This window comes from Notolepis coatsorum, assembly GCF_963971535.1.
Source record: "Notolepis coatsorum genome assembly, chromosome: 19".
NCBI classification, from domain to species: Eukaryota; Metazoa; Chordata; class Actinopteri; order Aulopiformes; family Paralepididae; genus Notolepis; species Notolepis coatsorum.
The window spans coordinates 23,131,902-23,150,742 of NC_140183.1; the positions used below are offsets into that span (position 1 = coordinate 23,131,902).

Below are 18,841 nucleotides of genomic sequence, written 5' to 3' on the forward strand. Positions count from 1 at the left end.
TCTATCTATCTATCTATCTATCTATCTATCTATCTATCTATCTATCTATCTATCTATCTATCTATCTATCTATCTATCTATCTATCTATCTATCTATCTATCTATCTATCTATCTATCTATCTATCTATCTATCTATCTATCTATCTATCTATCTATCTATCTATCTATCTATCTATCTATCTATCTATCTATCTATCTATCTATCTATCTATCTATCTATCTATCTATCTATCTATCTATCTATCTATCTATCTATCTATCTATCTATCTATCTATCTATCTATCTATCTATCTATCTATCTATCTATCTATCTATCTATCTATCTATCTATCTATCTATCTATCTATCTATCTATCTATCTATCTCCTGTATCTTTCCCTTAAATCCCTGACCTCTCTGCTCTGTTATCTGTCTCAACAAGCTCTGAAAAGAAAAAACAATACAGTATTTGCCAGTCCAGCCTAAAGGCCTAGCATGGCTCGGAAAACCAGATAAACCTTTGTCTTTTCACTAAGACAGGGCAGACACATTTACAGCCACATATATTGAGAGTGCCTGACCTTCCCAACATAGAGAAAATGAGATAGAGCCTACTGTGAAAGCAAACCCCAAAGGGGACGGCTCAATCACTTCCTGAGGGCCACACACTTAGACACACAGCGGCCCCCAAAATTAATAAGAGGGTTACTAACAGGGCTACCTGTCTGCCTGGGGATTTAAGCAAGGATCACAGGACTTACAGTAGGTCATAGGTATGGTACTGTATGAAGGCTCTTCACTACTGGCACTTTGTTTTTCCCACGGTGCCTAGGGACTACCGCCGTGCACTATGCCTGGCAAATTGTGGTCACTCACTCACTCACTTACTCACGGACAATCTGGCAGGGACGTTTAGTCAAACGCATGTGCAGTAGCGACTTTCTCCTGCTCTGGCATAGTACTATCGTAGTGTGGAGAGGGTTAAAATCATCCTCAAACGCAATTGCAAACACAAAAGCAGCACGTCAGGATTGTGCACAGATCTGTGCCAGAGGCAGCTTCACTCTTCAATTTGTCCTTTGTTGTTTCTGTGCCCCAGTGATTACGGTGAGAATCCGCTCATGCAGAGCAAGTTTATCTCCTGTTAACATTGTTGGTGTATTTCCCAGTCTGTGTTTGTAAAACTAATTGATGGTTCACCTGCTCAATGCTCTGTAAATCAATACCCAGGCAGACATAAGTGACTGTGTAACGACCTCTACAATGACTTACATGAACATGTAGCTCGAACTGATGGAACAAGTCTGGATTCAAACCTGGCTCTCCCACATGGGAAGGCAGACATCTATCAACAATCAGCAAAGGAAAGAACCCAGGTGAGGGAAATACTAGGCTTACTAGGCGTCAGGCCAAGAGAGATATTAGGCTTACTAGGCGTCAAGCCAATGGAGATATTAGGCTTACTAGGCGTCAAGCCAATGGAGATATTAGGCTTACTAGGCTTCAGGCCAAGAGATATATTAGGCTTACTAGGCTTCAGACCAAGAGATATATTAGGCTTACTAGGCTTCAGGCCAATATATATATTAGGCTTACTAGTGTTGGACAATCAGGTTCTCAGCCAGTAATCTCTCTGTTTCCCGTGATGTCTGTGTTGTGTTGTTTATACCTTACTCCTCGTACTGGCTGGCACCCTCTTTCTCCCCGGTAATGCATCCGACCCCGGTAATGCATCCGACGTGATACCTTTCCTTGATGTTGATGTTTATTCCATAAACATAGCCTCTGTACCAGATGGAAAACAGTTCTGAAAGGTCTTTGAAGGTCTATTGAATTCCTTAATTCTACCAGTCTCTCCTGCTATCAGTTCGAAGATGGTTGAAGCCTAGTGGTTAGCCAAAAACCTTCCCTGTTAGCCGAAGCTAGCTACCTCGAGGCCAAGGAGGGGGGAGGGGAGGCCCCTCCACCACCCTCCAGCTATTGCTCTGTTTGACGACGGGCACTGTCCTCCACATGGAGAACATTTCGACTCAACTAAAGACGCACTTCTTCAACCATTATCTGAATAAAAAGAAAGAAAAAAAATCTAACCCTAACTAACCGTACTGTCATGCACTTGTCCTAATAAACTAACCTACACTGTAGCACTCAACACTTTGATGAACATTGTTGCTCAGCTGATAGAGTTGTGCCCTTCCTGATGGCTTGTCGTACAGAACTTGTAAGTCGCTTTGGATAAAAGCGTCAGCTAAATGACTAAATGTAAATGTAAATGTAAATGTTGTATTGCCCTGGGACCAGGGCTGGAATTCACATGCACTTCAATCAATTCATAATTTAAAGAGACATGTACCTACATACATTCTAATGCCAAAAGAAAGCCTACTTCCACAATGCATAGCATTGAAAGTGAATTGATCCCGGCCCAGATCCCTGGAACCAATCCATGACAGTACCAGTAGCCATGAGCTGGGAAAACAACCAGCTCTTCTCAACTCCTGAAGAGTATAACGAGACCACAAGTTTCACTTATTTTTTCGAGAAATACAAAGAAACTGCAGGAAACTGACAGTTTGATGGTCCAGAAATGAATGCGATGGTACTATCTCTGCAATCTCTAATAACAGTATGATATTCTGCTGCGCTAAGAAAAAGTTGTGGAGCTGAAAGCGTGTTCGGCTCAGATATTAGCGGCGGAGGAAACGCACGCCAGCTCAGTCAGCAGTAGTAGCAGCAGCAGCATGGCACAGCATTGTTCCGTCAGCCGCTTCATCAGACAGTCTCTGAGCTCTGTCTGCTGTGTGTGCGTGTGTGCGTGTGTGTGTGTGTGTGTGTGTGTGTGTGCGTGTGTGCGTGTGTGCGTGTGTGCGTGTGTGTGTGTGTGTGTGTGTGTGTGTGTGTGTGTGTGCGTGTGTGTGTGTGTGTGTGAGCTAAGGTGTTAGTCTTTCCTAAGCCGTTTGCTCCACAAAGCCAGCTCTGCGCACAACAACATACTAACTACTCACACTCTCAGCCTGTAAGATCAATCTGCACCTCTGGAAGTGAGAAGAGAAGGGGGCGGCACAGGGCCTGTCAATCACTAGAGAAGCACCACCTCATTGGCCACATTGGAGGATGGAATTATGTCGCCTTCTGGTCCTGCTGGGAAGTTCCCCCTTCTGAGTTCGAAAGTGGTAAATACAACTTGTGCGCGGATTCAAGTTCGGACAATAACGATGTGGACGAGGCAAAACAACAGCGTGACAGTCAGTGTTAATTTTGGCAGCTATTTTCATTTTAGTTTTAGTCATGTGTCAAATGCTCCTTTTTCGTTTTCATCATATTTAGTCATCTTCATTTATTTTCCGTTTAGTCAGTTTTAGTCAACGACAGGTCTGAGCATTTTAGTCTTTGTTTAGTCTCGATTTAGTCTTAATTTTTAATTATTATTATTTATAAAAAAAATTATACGTTTTTTTTTGTCTCACCACTCAGTTACAGCCTCATAAGTTGGCGTGAGTTTTTTCTAAACAAAAAAAGCTAACGTTAGTGCTAGCTGGTTAGACTTATTGATTGATTGAAAACCTTTATTTATCCCCAAGGGGAGATTCAGGTGCCCATCACAGCATCAACACAGCCATCTAAAAACTGTTAATACATAACATACAATTATTTAGTACTTTGTTAAAAACAAAGTGTGTGAAGTTTGTCAGGGTCCTGGTTATTTTGACATGATTAAAATCCCTGTTGATGAGTATGAATGCATTGGGATGTGTTGCTGTTACCTCGGAGGACTAGCGGATGTCACTCTTCTTCTACGGTGTTGGAATGTAAATAAGCTTGGCACGAGCTAGAACACTACAGCAGCTGTATGTGATACCGACATTCAATAAAGTAACCAACTGAAACATCACAACAACACCACTTCTGGAGTTAACTAAAATAACCACCCGCCACCTTTCCACTTACAGCTGGATTTGTTTCTGTCGGCTTGCATGATCGCATCATGGTGATAGCCATCCAGTTCCACCGCACTGACCGCAGTCTGGGATATTTCCATGCAAGCTGGACTCTGTATTCCACTTGGATTTTTACCAGGGCCGAAAGTTCATCTGTCTTGTTGACCAGTGATCTTACATTTCCCATGACGACGGAGGGCAGGTATGTTTTCCTATCATTATGTAAGCTATTTAATGTTCTATTGTGGTGCATGGGTCAAAACATAATGTAGCGCTCCATTGCAGTCTGTCCTCCCATATCTCCCGGGGGGGAAACTAACACCCACAGCATAACAGTGGTGCCCCCTACACACGGAACGCTGTGTTGGGGATAGGGTTCCGCACGGACAGTTATGTTTGATACTTTCCTGTCTGCAAACGAGCTACTGTTAGCTAGCAACTAAACAGTCTTGACGATAAAGCAAAATTGCATTTTGCAAACTACATTTTGTGTCGTCAGTTGTTGTCAACGATATTGCATGAATTATTTAGTCACGTTAGTGTCACATGGTCGCCATTAACGTGACGTCTCGTTGTCGTCAGGGGAAAAATCTTCGTTGCCGACCATATTTAGTCATCATTTTAGTTGACAAAATGTTTTCTATGCTACAGTAAATGATCTCTGCTAGACATGTATCATTTGAGTGTAAACTCAGCAACTCGGGTATCATTAACACTTTGAGTGCCACGCCCCTTCCGGGAAGTTATTGCCTCATGCCACCCATTAACCCCATGTAATCGGTCACCTTGTTTGTTGAGCTATAACCATATTCTATATTATAGCTACAGATACAGTACTATAGTCATTTGAGACTGGGTTTCTTCCAGTCAAGATGCAAAAAATTCAAAAAAATTCCATGCATGAAACCCCCTTTCATGCATGGAATTTTTTTGAATTTTTTGCATTCGGGGTCGTTTCTGACTATTCGATCGTCAGTAACGGCATTCGCATTGAACACTAAAAACGGTTATCAGCCCGATCGCTATAAAAGCATTGCAGGATCAAGCTAGAATTTACGTCAAATCGCCCTTACCTTTGGCCGGGAGTAATCCAAAAAGAATATTCCAATTTCTTGATCGCCATCTGGTAGATCCAATCCCCATTTGGTCGACAGCATAAACGACGATAACATACGGATCGGGCATAGTTGACGGGCTTCGATGTAACCGGCAGAACTGTGCGCCTCCCCCCAGAACAAAAAATTCAATCCGAGACCTGGGGTCATTCCACAGCCCAGGATACAATGTTAGAAATGGTGCTTGATACCGCCGCCTGGTAGGATGCGGCCGGTACTGCACCTTCGGATTCCCACTATGCATTTTTTAGGCCACACACAGCTCCCTGCGATTGAATAGGGTATTAAAATCGGAAAAAAAGGAAAAACTACCCAGAAACGAGAATCTTCATTTATGGCACTGAACGGTTGGGGCACAGAAACGAGAATTCTCGTTTTTGGCAATTAATGTGTTAAGAAAGCAGACGTTCCCAGTCGTAAATCCCACTTCTTGGTCAGTATGTGTTCAACTTGTATTTAGGATATTTCCGACAACACATGAAGGCACCATAGAGCCATATCAATGAGACAACCCTTCTCCACAACCACGACAGGACATAGTCGTCCATCTTGTAATCTGCCAGGATGATTTATAAATGGGGGCGGTTATTGCTGAATACTGCCGGAGAAATTTTTGACAAGTACATGCAGGAAACACACCACAACACTGACAATGTTTAGAGGGACGGCCCAACGTTAGCATGCTCTGTTAGTAAATCAGAGGGAACATAAACAATTACACAGTTCTTACGTGAGTGAGCTCTGGTATATCGTTCTTGTCGATTCCCACTTGCTGTAAAACAAGAGAACATTTCAAAGAGGTCTCAATAGGTACCATGAGGTCAACCAGTGGTTCTCAACTGGTGTGCCTTGAGATTTAGCTCAAATGTAAAGAAAGTCAATATCAAACAAAATATTACATTTTCTTCCTTAAAGGAACAAGCCAACATTATGGGAAATGCACTCACCGACTTCTCCATAGAGCTTAGCACAAATTAATGGAAGCGAATACGGACCAGCTAGCCTAGCTTAAAACTGCAATCACTGATCAAATGACACCTGGATGAAATTCAGGGCAGGCTACCTCAGCGATTTTGAAGAACTCAGACACCCTGGTCATGCGCGTCAGGAACCTCTTGTAGACCTCCAGACCATCCTTACACTGACTTCTCTTCATCTGGAAGAATTTCTCTGGAGAACAGAAGAGAGGTGTAACAGGTGTCATTCACGCCAGCGAGGACTATAGCTCCTCTCCAGGTTGAACCTGGAGCACTGAGTCCTGTGCTGCTTGCCACCACCGGAAGGCAGCTGTGCGACCAATCGAGCTAAATCAAAAGCTGCATATATTTCAAGTTAAACATGGGCCACGCCTGGGGACCAATCCAAGTGCTCCTGTCCGTCTTCGTCAGGGATGGGACAGCGTTAGCGATCTGTTGTGCATGTTTTTCCATTGGGTTTATCTTATCGGGAGGGGAAACCCTTGCGAGCACGGGGAGAAGATGCAAACTCCACACAGAAAGGCCCGGGAGATACCCCACCTGGGTAACTGGCAACACGGCAACCTGGTCCCCAAGCGGGAATCGAACCCAGGACCTTCTAGCTGTGAGGCGACAGCGTTAACCACTACACCAGCGTGCCGCTCTATTGTGAGTTGGACAACAACACTTTCTGGCCAGGACTCAAACCCACAACCTTTCGATCATGAGCCCAGAGCCGTAATCATGTAGCCACACTGCCGGACTGTAACTACACTGCCAGACATTCTGCCAGTTTACATGCACACTATCAAGTTACTTTATACCATTTTCAAGATGCCCTGATGAAAGTCTTGCAACTGGAACGTTGGCTGTGTGTGGTTCATCACTGGAGATGTATAGGAGAAGCAGTGCACAGGTATTATTTTCTCTAAAAAGATGGCACATGGAAACATCAAATCCCATTCACAATAAACCAGATGATCTCTCATCCCGATTATGATAATCCCACATGAAACACCTGGGATTTCGATTAGATTAAGTTAGATTCAAATGTATTGTCTTCGCACAGCACAAGTACAGTACAACAAAAAGAAGTTGGCATCTAACCAGAGAGCAAGGTAACAGTAAAGTGAGATGGAATATATATAACAAAGTTACTGAGTAAATATGCTATCTGATGTATGTACAGTATAATTACAGGCAGCTGTACCTGTATTATTACAGGCAGCTGTACCTGTATTACTAGTCACATCATCCTCTCCATAACCCCCTAAGAACCGTAATAACTGCACATGAAAGCGGACTCCATGTAGAGCTGCCCCCTCTTAATACATGAATCAATTAATCTATCAATATGGTTTTAGTCAACCAAGACTTTATTAGTCAATTAGTCATTCTTATGTTTTTATTCCATGCTGAATGAGTTATTTCCTGGAAAATGATCAGAACATCTCTGGTAATCACTAAATTTGAATAGGTCTTTCTCCATGATTAAAATAAAATAAAATAAAATAAATAAAAATAAAATAGAAAATAATCGATTAGTTGACAAATTCCATGACTATTAGTCGACTAAGTACTTCTTTAGTGGATGCTGTTTTCAGGCTCCATGTTTTCAGACACCATGTTAGAGACAGTAATGGAGGCACAGGAGCATAGTCTTACTGTACCTAGCAGGTTGATGATGCCGTCGTTGTAGCAGGCGTATAACTTGATCAGATCTTTGAAAAGGAGGAGGAAGCAGGCATTTATAACCCCGTTGGTCAGCTCTTGTGGATGGACCTATAGGAGAGAGGAGGATTTACATGATGTACATACAAATATCACCCTGTATATATATTGTAGATTAGTTACTTGTTACAGATAGCAGCAGGCTACTAACAACTGCTGTGCACACTAGGTCTAAAAGTTACAATTTACAGTTGTATGTACAAAAACACGACCTATAACGATATTATACAATCTATATAACTAACTATACTACAATCTAAATAATCTATATAACTAACCATACTATACAATCTATAAAACTAACTATACTATACAATCTATATAACTAACTATACAATATATTGAATCTATAAAACTAACTATACTATGCAATCTATATACCTAACTATACTATACAATCTATATAACCTATATAACTAACTATACTATACAATTTATATCATCTATATAACAAACTATGCAATCTATATAATCAATATAACGAACTATACTATACAATCTATATAACTAACTATATAATCTATATAATTAGTGTGGGTGACCTGGCGAAGCGGCGAAGCCAGGTTGCAACCACAGTATTGTAATCTATACTCTTTTTATTTATTCTTTCTTTATTCCGCCGATTTTGCCAACAAAACTCCTCCCAGAGTGTTCGCGCCCCATACACGTGAAATCAAAACGACCGGCTTGCTCCAACTCGAGTGTCTATTACTTTTCGGAAAGTTTCACTGCACCGTTTGGCTACAAATCGACTTTAAACAGGAACATTTCGGTCCCATTGGGAATGCATTGCAAGTTAGAGTGGGGCGGCTGAAATAAAAAAATGTCCACCACCTTGGGTAAATTGCGACAGTGATCTCAATTTTGGACGTAGAAAAAAAACACATCAAAACGATGGCACGGCTGTCGCCTCGCTCACAAAAGAAAAATAAATGGAATTGGACATTTCTATCTCAACTGATGACCATTTGTTTGAAAGTTATCCTCCCCATAGACACCAATGGCTAGCCACACTAAGAAAAGGCTGATTTTATCGCTTTTCCCCCCTTGTGTTCTGATCGTCACTGGGGCCACAATTGTCGACGGAATGCCACAATATCGCACACAACCCTTCACATAACCCTTGAAGTGCTCATCTGAAAGTCACAACGCTTCATCTCTTATCGTTTGCTTTTAATCATCGTGAGAATGAAGTCATGCGTCTGCCCTCATTGAAATACATTATGTCACAAAGTGCAAGTAATTCGTGATTGCATCAGCCTAATTAGTGGTAACAGGTGTGTGGCTCATGGCTCAAAGGAATCAACTCAGTACAGCTGACCTGCCAATGACCTCTCATGGAGTTAACCCTTCATTGCCCCTCTGTGTAGCAGTACTGAATTGATTGACAGCGCCCTCTGTCTTGCGGGTTGTGTCATTGTACTCGGTAGGGATATCCTCTTTCATCCTTAGACCACGCCCCCTTAGGCCACACCCCCTTAGTGTATCTCTTGAACCGTTTGTCGTAGAGACTTGCGGGTTGTGCCATTGGACTCGGTAGGGATATCCTCTTTCATTGGTCGATGTTGACCACTCCCCCGATCCTTAGACCACGCCCCCTTAGGCCACACCCCCTTAGTGTATCTCTTGAACCGTTTGTCGTAGAGACTTGCGGGTTGTGCCATTGGACTCGGTAGGGATATCCTCTTTCATTGGTCGATGTTGACCACTCCCCCGATCCTTAGACCACACCCCATTAGGCCACACCCCCTTAGTGTATCTCTTGAACCGTTTGTCGTAGAGACTTGCGGGTTGTGCCATTGTACTCAGTACAATAGTGTGTGTAATAGTGTAATAGTGGAATAGTGTGTAATAGTGTGCTAGTGTAATAGTGTAATAGTGTGTAATAGTGTAATAGTGTAATAGTGTGTAATAGTGTAATAGTGTAATAGTGTGTAATAGTGTAATAGTGTGTAATAGTGTAATAGTGTGTAATAGTGTAATAGTGTGTAATAGTGTAATAGTGTGTAATAGTGTAATAGTGTGTAATAGTGTGCTATGCGACTTGCGGGTTGTGTCATTGGACTCGGTAGGGATATCCTCTTTCAATGTTGACCACTCCCCCGATCCTTAGGCCACGCCCCATTTTTGTATCTTTTGAACCGTTTGTCATAGAGACTCGCGAGAGACCCTCTCCCGTTGGCCGGCAGTGCACAGGCGTCACCCACACTTTCACAATTTCCCCCGCGCGGAATTGTCTAGTTAACTATACAATCTATATAATCTATATAACTAACTATACTATCAAATCTATATATTGATACTATACCATAGATAGTACTATGCAATCTAAGTCAGATGAAAGGGTCATTAAACTTTTGCACTAGGGATGCAGTGATATCCATACAGCTATCAGATATTGGACCGAAACTCTAAAATAGGGTATCGGTATCTGATCATTTCCGCAATACTAAAATCCCATACCAAGAAACATGTCTAACGTGCTAAAGATTTTGTCCAATGACCCCAACCTGATGGTCTAAGTCTACATTGTTCAGTAAATTAACCCAGTTACGAGACAGGAGCTGTTCCACTTTCATTTTTATCGTCACAGCTTGGAATGTATCACACTCTTTACAGTCACTATCTCTGGTGTCACTCACATCATACTCCAACAGAGCGTCTATCTGACCCTGCAGGGTCGGCATGCCTTTCAACAGCTTCTCTACCGACATCGTCCTCATTACACCATCAGTCCTGAGGGGGGGGGGGGGGGGGGAGAGAGGGGGGATAGATAGAGAGAGGGGGAGAGAGAGAGAGAGAGAGAGAGAGAGAGAGAGAGAGAGAGAGAGAGAGAGAGAGAGGGGGGGGGGAGATAGAGAGGGGGGAGAAAGAGAGAGAGAGAGAGGGGGGGAGAGGGAGAGAGAGAAAGAATAGTCAACAAAAAAAAGCAGGGGATGACACGGGTATGAATGGATGGTAAGGATAGGAACCAAAAGACACAGCATTATTATTCTCTCTCTACAGCCTGTTTAAAGACACAGCATTACTATTCTCTCTCTACAGCCTGTTTAAAGACACAGCATTACTATTCTCTCTCTACAGCCTGTTTAAAGACACAGCATTACTATTCTCTCTGTACAGCCTGTTTAAAGACACAGCATTACTATTATCTCTGTACAGCCTGTTTAAAGACACAGCATTACTATTCTCTCTGTACAGCCTGTTTAAAGACACAGCATTACTATTCTCTCTCTACAGCCTGTTTAAAGACACAGCATTACTATTCTCTCTCTACAGCCTGTTTAAAGACACAGCATTACTATTCTCTCTCTGTACAGCCTGTTTAAAGACACAGCATTACTATTCTCTCTCTACAGCCTGTTTAAAGACACAGCATTACTATTCTCTCTCTACAGCCTGTTTAAAGACACAGCATTACTATTCTCTCTCTACAGCCTGTTTAAAGACACAGCATTACTATTCTCTCTCTACAGCCTGTTTAAAGACACAGCATTACTATTCTCTCTCTACAGCCTGTTTAAAGACACAGCATTACTATTCTCTCTCTGTACAGCCTGTTTAAAGACACAGCATTACTATTCTCTCTGTACAGCCTGTTTAAAGACACAGCATTACTCTTCTCTTTAGTCTACAGTCTGTTTAAAGACACAGCATTACTATTCTCTCTCTAATCTGTTTAAATACACAGTATTACTATTCACTCTAATCTTTGTACTTAAATAATGGCATAATCCAATTTAAACTATGATGCCAATGGTATTTACATCCTTTTTGGTCACTAAAATCATGTCATCTTACCATGACCATTTTTTCTTTGGAAATACAGAATTCCTACGGACAGCCCAGCCTGTGGGGGTGAAAACAGTGTAACCCAGTCTATCTGTTTCTCTACAGGCACAGTGATGGACAGGCTGGAAGCTCTCCCACCCGCTGGCACAACTCAAACAGATACGGCAGCCATTTTTATTCAAATTTACATTCCTGAGTGGCCGTTTGGCTGATGCACCTCAAAACATCTGCCAACAAATGTTTATTCATAATATTCATGTCATGGAAATCAGTATTGATTTGGTGCATGCGATGTCTAGACACAATGACAAAACCATCCAAGTGTCCTTTCCTTGATGAGAAAGCAGAAGTTTCTTGGCCAGCACAAGGACCATAACTCTACTTTAGAATCTGGACCACAGGTGCGTCCGTAAAGTGGCCCTGCAGCCACTCTGGCCACGAGTGCCATAATGTTTACAAGTTAATGGTATCAAGCTAACTGGCTAAACCTGCTAGCTGACACTCAACAACAGTGAATAGATCTTGTGTCAGATCACAACTTGCCATAGCTCTATTGAGCTTTGTATGTATGGATGTATATACAAAGCTCTATAATGAACCGCCACCGATTCTGAGGGTTACGTCAATAACTTGTCCTAACTAATTATTGATAATATTTCTATTATCAACAGAAAGCTCAAAGAGTCTCGACAACGACTGGTGGGGTGAAAACACAAGCTGCTGCTGAAATACATAAAATGACTCTTTTCTCTCCAAAGTCTCCTTTAAAATCCTCCAACCAAGCTGTTAATTTCTGGTAAAGAAAACCACAGAAGAAGGCGACATTAACGGAAATTAACATACAGTACATACAAAGCTCAATAGAGCTAAACGTGCCACCGCTTATTATTTACATGATTGCAGGAGGGAGAATGAGCTCAAACATATAACTGAGTATTGATGTGATTTTAATCTTTCTAGCATCACATGTTAATCTGAAAGACTGGGTAAGAGTGTGTGTGGGGGAAGTGAAAGAGTGTCGCTTCACCGTCTTTAATTAAAGGAACACGTTAACATTATTGGAAATGCGCTTACCGTCTGCTCCAGAGTCAGACAAGAAGATAGATACCAATTTCCTCTCTGTGTGTTCAGTAGAAAAGCTACCTGGCTGCAAGCTAGCCTAGCTTAGCACAAATTAATGGAAGTGAATATTGACCACTAGTCTAGCTTTTCTTTTTGGCCGACAGCTAGGCTAGCTGGTCCGTATATGCCTCCCTTAATTTGTGCTATGCTACGCCAGCTAATATAGCTTTCTACTGAACACACAGAGAGGAAACTGGTGTCTATCTTCTTGTCTGACTCTGGAGAAGAAAGTGCATTTCCTGTAATGTTGACGTCTTCTTTTTTTCTTGGGACCATGTTGGAAACAAGTCGACAGACTTTCACATGTTATCCTTTTACCCCTTGTTTTTATACTATTGTATAAATTGTATGTACTAAATAAAAATCAAATCAAATCAATCAAATCATTCTTAGATCATGTCGACACGTATATGGATATTTTGCAAAACGGATATTTTCAGGCTCCTTTTAAAAATATATCCCCGTCCACATGGCAGGGTAAAAATAAATTAAAAAAAAACGTGTCCAGACGCAAACACAGAAACACATAAATTGCTCCAACAAGCATGCCGGGCCAGTAGGTGGCGATAAGCGATATCTCAAATACCATATAACAACAGTCTGAGCATAGTGCTGTTACGATGGGGTGGCGAGGGAAGGAGAGGAGAACCCAATATGCGGAATGGAGTGGAAGGAGGAAACGGAGACGGCAGTTTGCTCTTCTCAAACACTGTGTTCCTTTTATTATGAGAACCGTGAGAGCGATACTAGGTCACAAGACCAAAACACAAGTAACGAGGTTGATGAATAAACAAACATAAAGACGGGCGAAGGTAAATTACAAAAGAACATAAAAGGCGAACTGAGAACTCGAAAACAAACAAGCAACAAAACAGAACACTATAAACGTACTTAGACAGTACAACAACACAGGCCAAAGACGACGTCGACAGGAACAAGGTTAACGGAGGAATGTCACCACACAGGGAAGCAGACTGAACACACATATATACCCAGACTAATTACAAGTGGCCACGGCTGGCCAGGCCAGTCTAAAACACACAACAACCACTAAACACAAAAGCAATTACAAAACCACAAGCAGACAGGGGAAACACATCACATAAGGGAAGAGACATTCAATATCACACACCATAAAATAACATTAATTATATTCAGCAATATAGTCAATATCGGTGTGATAATTGCCTGCACCATTTGGGTCATCTGGCCACTAGAGGGAGGTAGGAGACCGGGTAGGAGACCAGGTAGGATATCACTGTTCCTACTGTGACCACAATTGACATTGTGGCCACTGTTTCCATTGTCTTCCCTGGAACCGTTACAAGTGCGTAGTGAGCTGATTTTCATTGGCGGCAAAAACTGAAAAGTTAAATAATGTAGTGACAGAAAATCCGAATAAGAGAAAATTTGTTGGCGGTGTGAAAATATGCAGACAAACATTAAATATCTTTGGAACCTTTCGTGTTAAATTGTATCTGAATCGGGAGATCTTCTCTCTGTCAAAATTGAAAGTATCTCCTTTGCATTAAGGCTGGCTGCTAGTGCACTTAGAATAGGGCTATGTTATTGAAATACATTTTCTCTAATGAACGCATCTACAGTATTTCTATATTTCATATAGTTTCTCGATCTACTCCAGTGCGCCGCCCGACAGATTCGCCCATCAGACAGATTCAACCGTCAGACGCTGCTTGCGTGTGATGGATAGGAGGCACTTGTGGAATTCCCCATCCCTGGATAAAAATTGGCTGACAGGCTATTTATGTTCTATGTAGGCTATCTTGTTGCAAAATAATAATAATAATAATAATAATAATAATAATAATAATAATAATAATAATAATAATAATAATAATAGCCTCAATCAAATACTCAGTTAGTAGGCCTAGTCTCAGTATCGTTAGTACAGTTGGTTGTTTTCAGCGTTCATGTGTGTATCTGTTATTTAGTTAGGCCTACTGGACATTTTTGTTGACATAAGTAGATTTTTCGATTTTGTTTATTTATTAAGTTAATATAAAACCGTGTTTAGAACGTTTTTGGGTTTGTTAAATACACGCTTTTGATTTTAACACGGATCCACTGAAATGGATATATATTTTTTTAAACCTTCACTTTAAAATGCGTTTTCGAAAATCTCTGTTTACTTTTCCGACTATGCTGCTTACATGTGGATGAAAATGTGCGTTTGGCAAAATATCCGGATTCGTGTGGACATGGCCTTAGTCAGCCTGCCTGCTTAAATAAGTAGAGTGCTGAAAGTGAATGGAACCAAATAAATAATTTTTTTTACCAAAATCCAACCAACACTTTCTTTTTAATATATGCATTTAGAGAAGCAATGCAGCAGCAGAGTGTGAATTAAATGTCACTTGTCCTGTTAGGACAAGTTATGTTTTTTGTAGGTTTTTATAGATTTTTACTACCGGGCAGTCCGGTAGAGAGAGAGAGAGGAAGAATGGGAAATAGACGGGGGGAAGACATTCAGCAAAGGTCGCCGGGTCCGGAAGTCGAACCCGGGATGGCCGTGTTGCACCATAGTGCTGTATGCGGTGTGCCACTCGGGCGCCCCAGAGTGTGAATTAAAAACCATACGTACCCCTTCTTCACTCTGCCGAAGTCGAAAGCCATCTGTCTGTAGGCGAAGGCCTTCTCGTTGAGATAGCGGCTGTAGCGTCTGATGAACGTGGACATGTCATAGCCTGAGGAAGACACACACACACACACACACACACACACACACGCACACGCACACGCGCACGTACACGCACACGCACGCACACACCATGACATAACAGAGGAGGCTTTTCATCTGCATACAGTAAAAGCTGTTTCCATCGTCAAGGGAGACCGTGTTAATCACCACGGAGACACTTTAATCGCTCTGGGTGACAGCTTGACTCCCTGCTAGAGCAGCCTGGTAAATGTTATAGACGGGTGGAGGGATGGATGGAGGGAGGGGCTGCTCACCATGGGAACCAGTCTTGTCCAGGAAGTTACTGAGGTTGAAGAGAGTGTTTCTGGACGCCAGGAACTGGAGGAACCTCTGCAGGGGAAGAAATACACGGCCGTTATAGAGGGTTTCCTGTCTGTAAACACACAGCCGTTATAGAGGGTTTCCTGTCTGTAAACACACAGCAGTTATAGAGGGTTTCCTGTCTGTAAACACACAGCCGTTATAGAGAGTTTCCTGTCTGTAAACACACAGCCGTTATAGAGAGTTTCCTGTCTGTAAACACACAGCCGTTATAGAGGGTTTCCTGTCTGTAAACACACAGCCGTTATAGAGGGTTTCCTGTCTGTAAACACACGGCCGTTATAGAGGGTTTCCTGTCTGTAAACACACAGCAGTTATAGAGAGTTTCCTGTCTGTAAACACACAGCCGTTATAGAGGGTTTCCTGTCTGTAAACACACAGCAGTTATAGAGAGTTTCCTGTCTGTAAACACACAGCCGTTATAGAGAGTTTCCTGTCTGTAAACACACAGCAGTTATAGAGAGTTTCCTGTCTGTAAACACACAGCAGTTATAGAGAGTTTCCTGTCTGTAAACAAACAGCCGTTATAGAGGGTTTCCTGTCTGTAAACACACAGCAGTTATAGAGGGTTTCCTGTCTGTAAACCAGGCCACGTGAGCGGATCGGCGCGGGCGAGAAATCCGCTCTTCACTCTTTAAAGCTTGGTCCGCTCTGCTAATCGCTCATGTTGACCCCGCCCCCAAGTCGCTCTCCGCTCGCTCACCGCTCACCTTGAATCGAGCGCTCCCCGCGCCACATCGCTCGGCAGATTTTTTCTTTTCTTTTTGGAGCATGGTGTAAATTAGCTCAAACTACAACAGTCTACACCCCCTGGGCCCCTTAACAATTGTTTGTATTGAGCCGCATTGTAATTGTACCCATTCTGCAATGTTAAATAACGTTGTTTATCCATTCACTAGCTCTATTAAGCGATGATAGCTAGCCTAGCCACAATGCTATGGTCGCTGCCATTAATGTTAGCATGTAAGCTAACGACAACAACAATGGCGTCAAAACTTTTTCTAACAGAATGTGAGTGACAAAGCCTGAACAGGATATCACAGGTTCACCCTTCTCATTGGTTGAAAATGGCCTTCATGTTTGTACATCGCCATCTGTTGCTTTGGCATTGTACTACATGTATATTACATCAGTGTTAAACCACTGTGAGCGGCCTGGAGTGGATTGGAGCAGAGGAGAACTCTCGCTCCGGACGTCGCGCCGACCCATTTTAAAACCCACTCCTCGCTCACGTCAAAACCGCCCGCTCCGCTCCCCGCGCCGCTCACGCTCCGATCCGCTCACATGCACTGCTGTAAACACACAGCCGTTATAGAGGGTTTCCTGTCTGTAAACACACAGCTGTTATAGAGGGTTTCCTGTCTGTAAACACACAGCCGTTATAGAGGGTTTCCTGTCTGTAAACACACAGCCGTTATAGAGGGTTTCCTGTCTGTAAACACACAGCCGTTATAGAGGGTTTCCTGTCTGTAAACACACGGCCGTTATAGAGGGTTTCCTTTCTGTAAACACACGGCCGTTATAGAGGGTTTCCTGTCTGTAAACACACAGCCGTTATAGAGAGTTTCCTGTCTGTAAACTAGTGCTGTCCCCGACTAAGGATTTGGATGGTCGACTAGGATTGGCCAAAATGTGCCGTTAGTCGACTATTGGTCGACTTAAAAAAGAAGTATAATATTTTAAAACTTTTTATTTTTTATTTTATTTTTTAAATTTGTATCATTCCATTTGGGCTGTGGGGGTGCTTAATGTCTGAAGGAGTCGACTGAAGGCTTCTTGTCCTCTGCAAAAGCATGCAATTGGTCCACTGATGGATACATCTTGATATTTGTCTAGTCTAGTGTGTTCATTAGATGGGTGAAATCCTCTTTCAGTGCCTCTGTGCCTGTTTTCGTAGGCAGTTCGCCTCTGGTATGCGTGCCATTAGCGTTAGCCATGCTTCTAGGCCTCTTTTCTTTTGGAAAAAATGATAAAAAAAATATAAAGAATTTAATGGACCTCTGCTCTCTGAAATATGCAATTTTTTACACATTTCCTATACTTTATCTAGAGGAATAGTTCAGATTTTTGGACATTAAGTGGACAGAACTACAGGCCTAGCGCTTTGCCTATGCTTGATTCATGTTGGCCCCAGCACGTAGAAACTGCGTCCCACTGGTTACAGAGGGGGTCAGCAGCCTGGGTGTTACAGAGGGGGCCAGCAGCCTGAATTCATATTTCATCAACCGAGTCTCCCGTTGGTATGCAGCCCCTGTAGGAGCTCAGATGTGAAAAAACCGCCCCTATCATCTCCCAGATGGTAATGCACCCTTTTGGAATGGACTCAATGAAAATGGATGAGAAAAGAAAAATCCGGAATCCACATTTTACTTCTCAGGCATGTAACCCGAGCCGATCGGATTCATTGTGGAGCCTCAGAACAGCATGGAATACATATGTACAGTATGTAGCGTTGGATCAATAAAAGCGATCGATTTTTGGAATGGCGATCAGGAATTGGAATGATCTTTTTGGAGAACATCTGATCTGATGTAAGGAATCTATTTTACAAGTCTTGCGATAATCAGAGTTGTATTCGCTGAGATCTCAGCGTTTGCCCTATGTGTGATCTGTCTGTGTGTGCGCGATCGCTTTGAGGAAATCAGAGAATCGATTTTTCAGATCGCGTATATAGCGTGCATAGCATACATACACATATACTATCGATAATCTAGCGTTTATTTGAAAACGATTCATAAATAGGCCGAAAAATGACAAAGTTTTTGTATATTCTAGAATATTCCAGAAAAGGGCGATTATCATGGAATATTTATATTTTCCTTGAAAACGAGGGCTTTTCAAAATGCTATAAAACGGAAATGAACCGATAAAAAAACAATCCGCTTCGACAATGTTGACTGGAAAACGAGTCATTGATAAGCGACGGGCAGATTAGACACATAGCCATAATTTAAAACATAGATTAGGCGTTATTAACGCTAACATTGAAGTGGATGGTGGGCATTCAAGCGGTAAATCAAGATTAAGCTTGGGCTCTGAAAGTGTTAATGACATGCAATTGAATTGACACAAGCAATGGGCTAACGTTAGCTGCTAACCAATTTATCCATGAGGACTATGCTAAGCTAACTAGCGTTAGCTGCTAACCCTGGAAAACGCTCAAAGC

General features: G+C 42.2%; 1 protein-coding gene across 1 annotated transcript in view; it reads right to left on the reverse strand.

Moving 5' to 3' along the window:
• snap91a (synaptosome associated protein 91a) overlaps nt 1-18,841 on the reverse strand; it is a gene marked incomplete at both ends in the record, with an annotated part of 154,288 nt that overhangs the window by 37,315 nt on the left and 98,132 nt on the right. Inside the window, 6 exon segments of the mRNA XM_084336577.1 lie at nt 5,765-5,806; nt 6,098-6,204; nt 7,661-7,772; nt 10,364-10,457; nt 15,238-15,340; nt 15,609-15,684. Of these exon segments, the coding sequence (XP_084192703.1) occupies nt 5,765-5,806; nt 6,098-6,204; nt 7,661-7,772; nt 10,364-10,457; nt 15,238-15,340; nt 15,609-15,684 (534 nt within the window).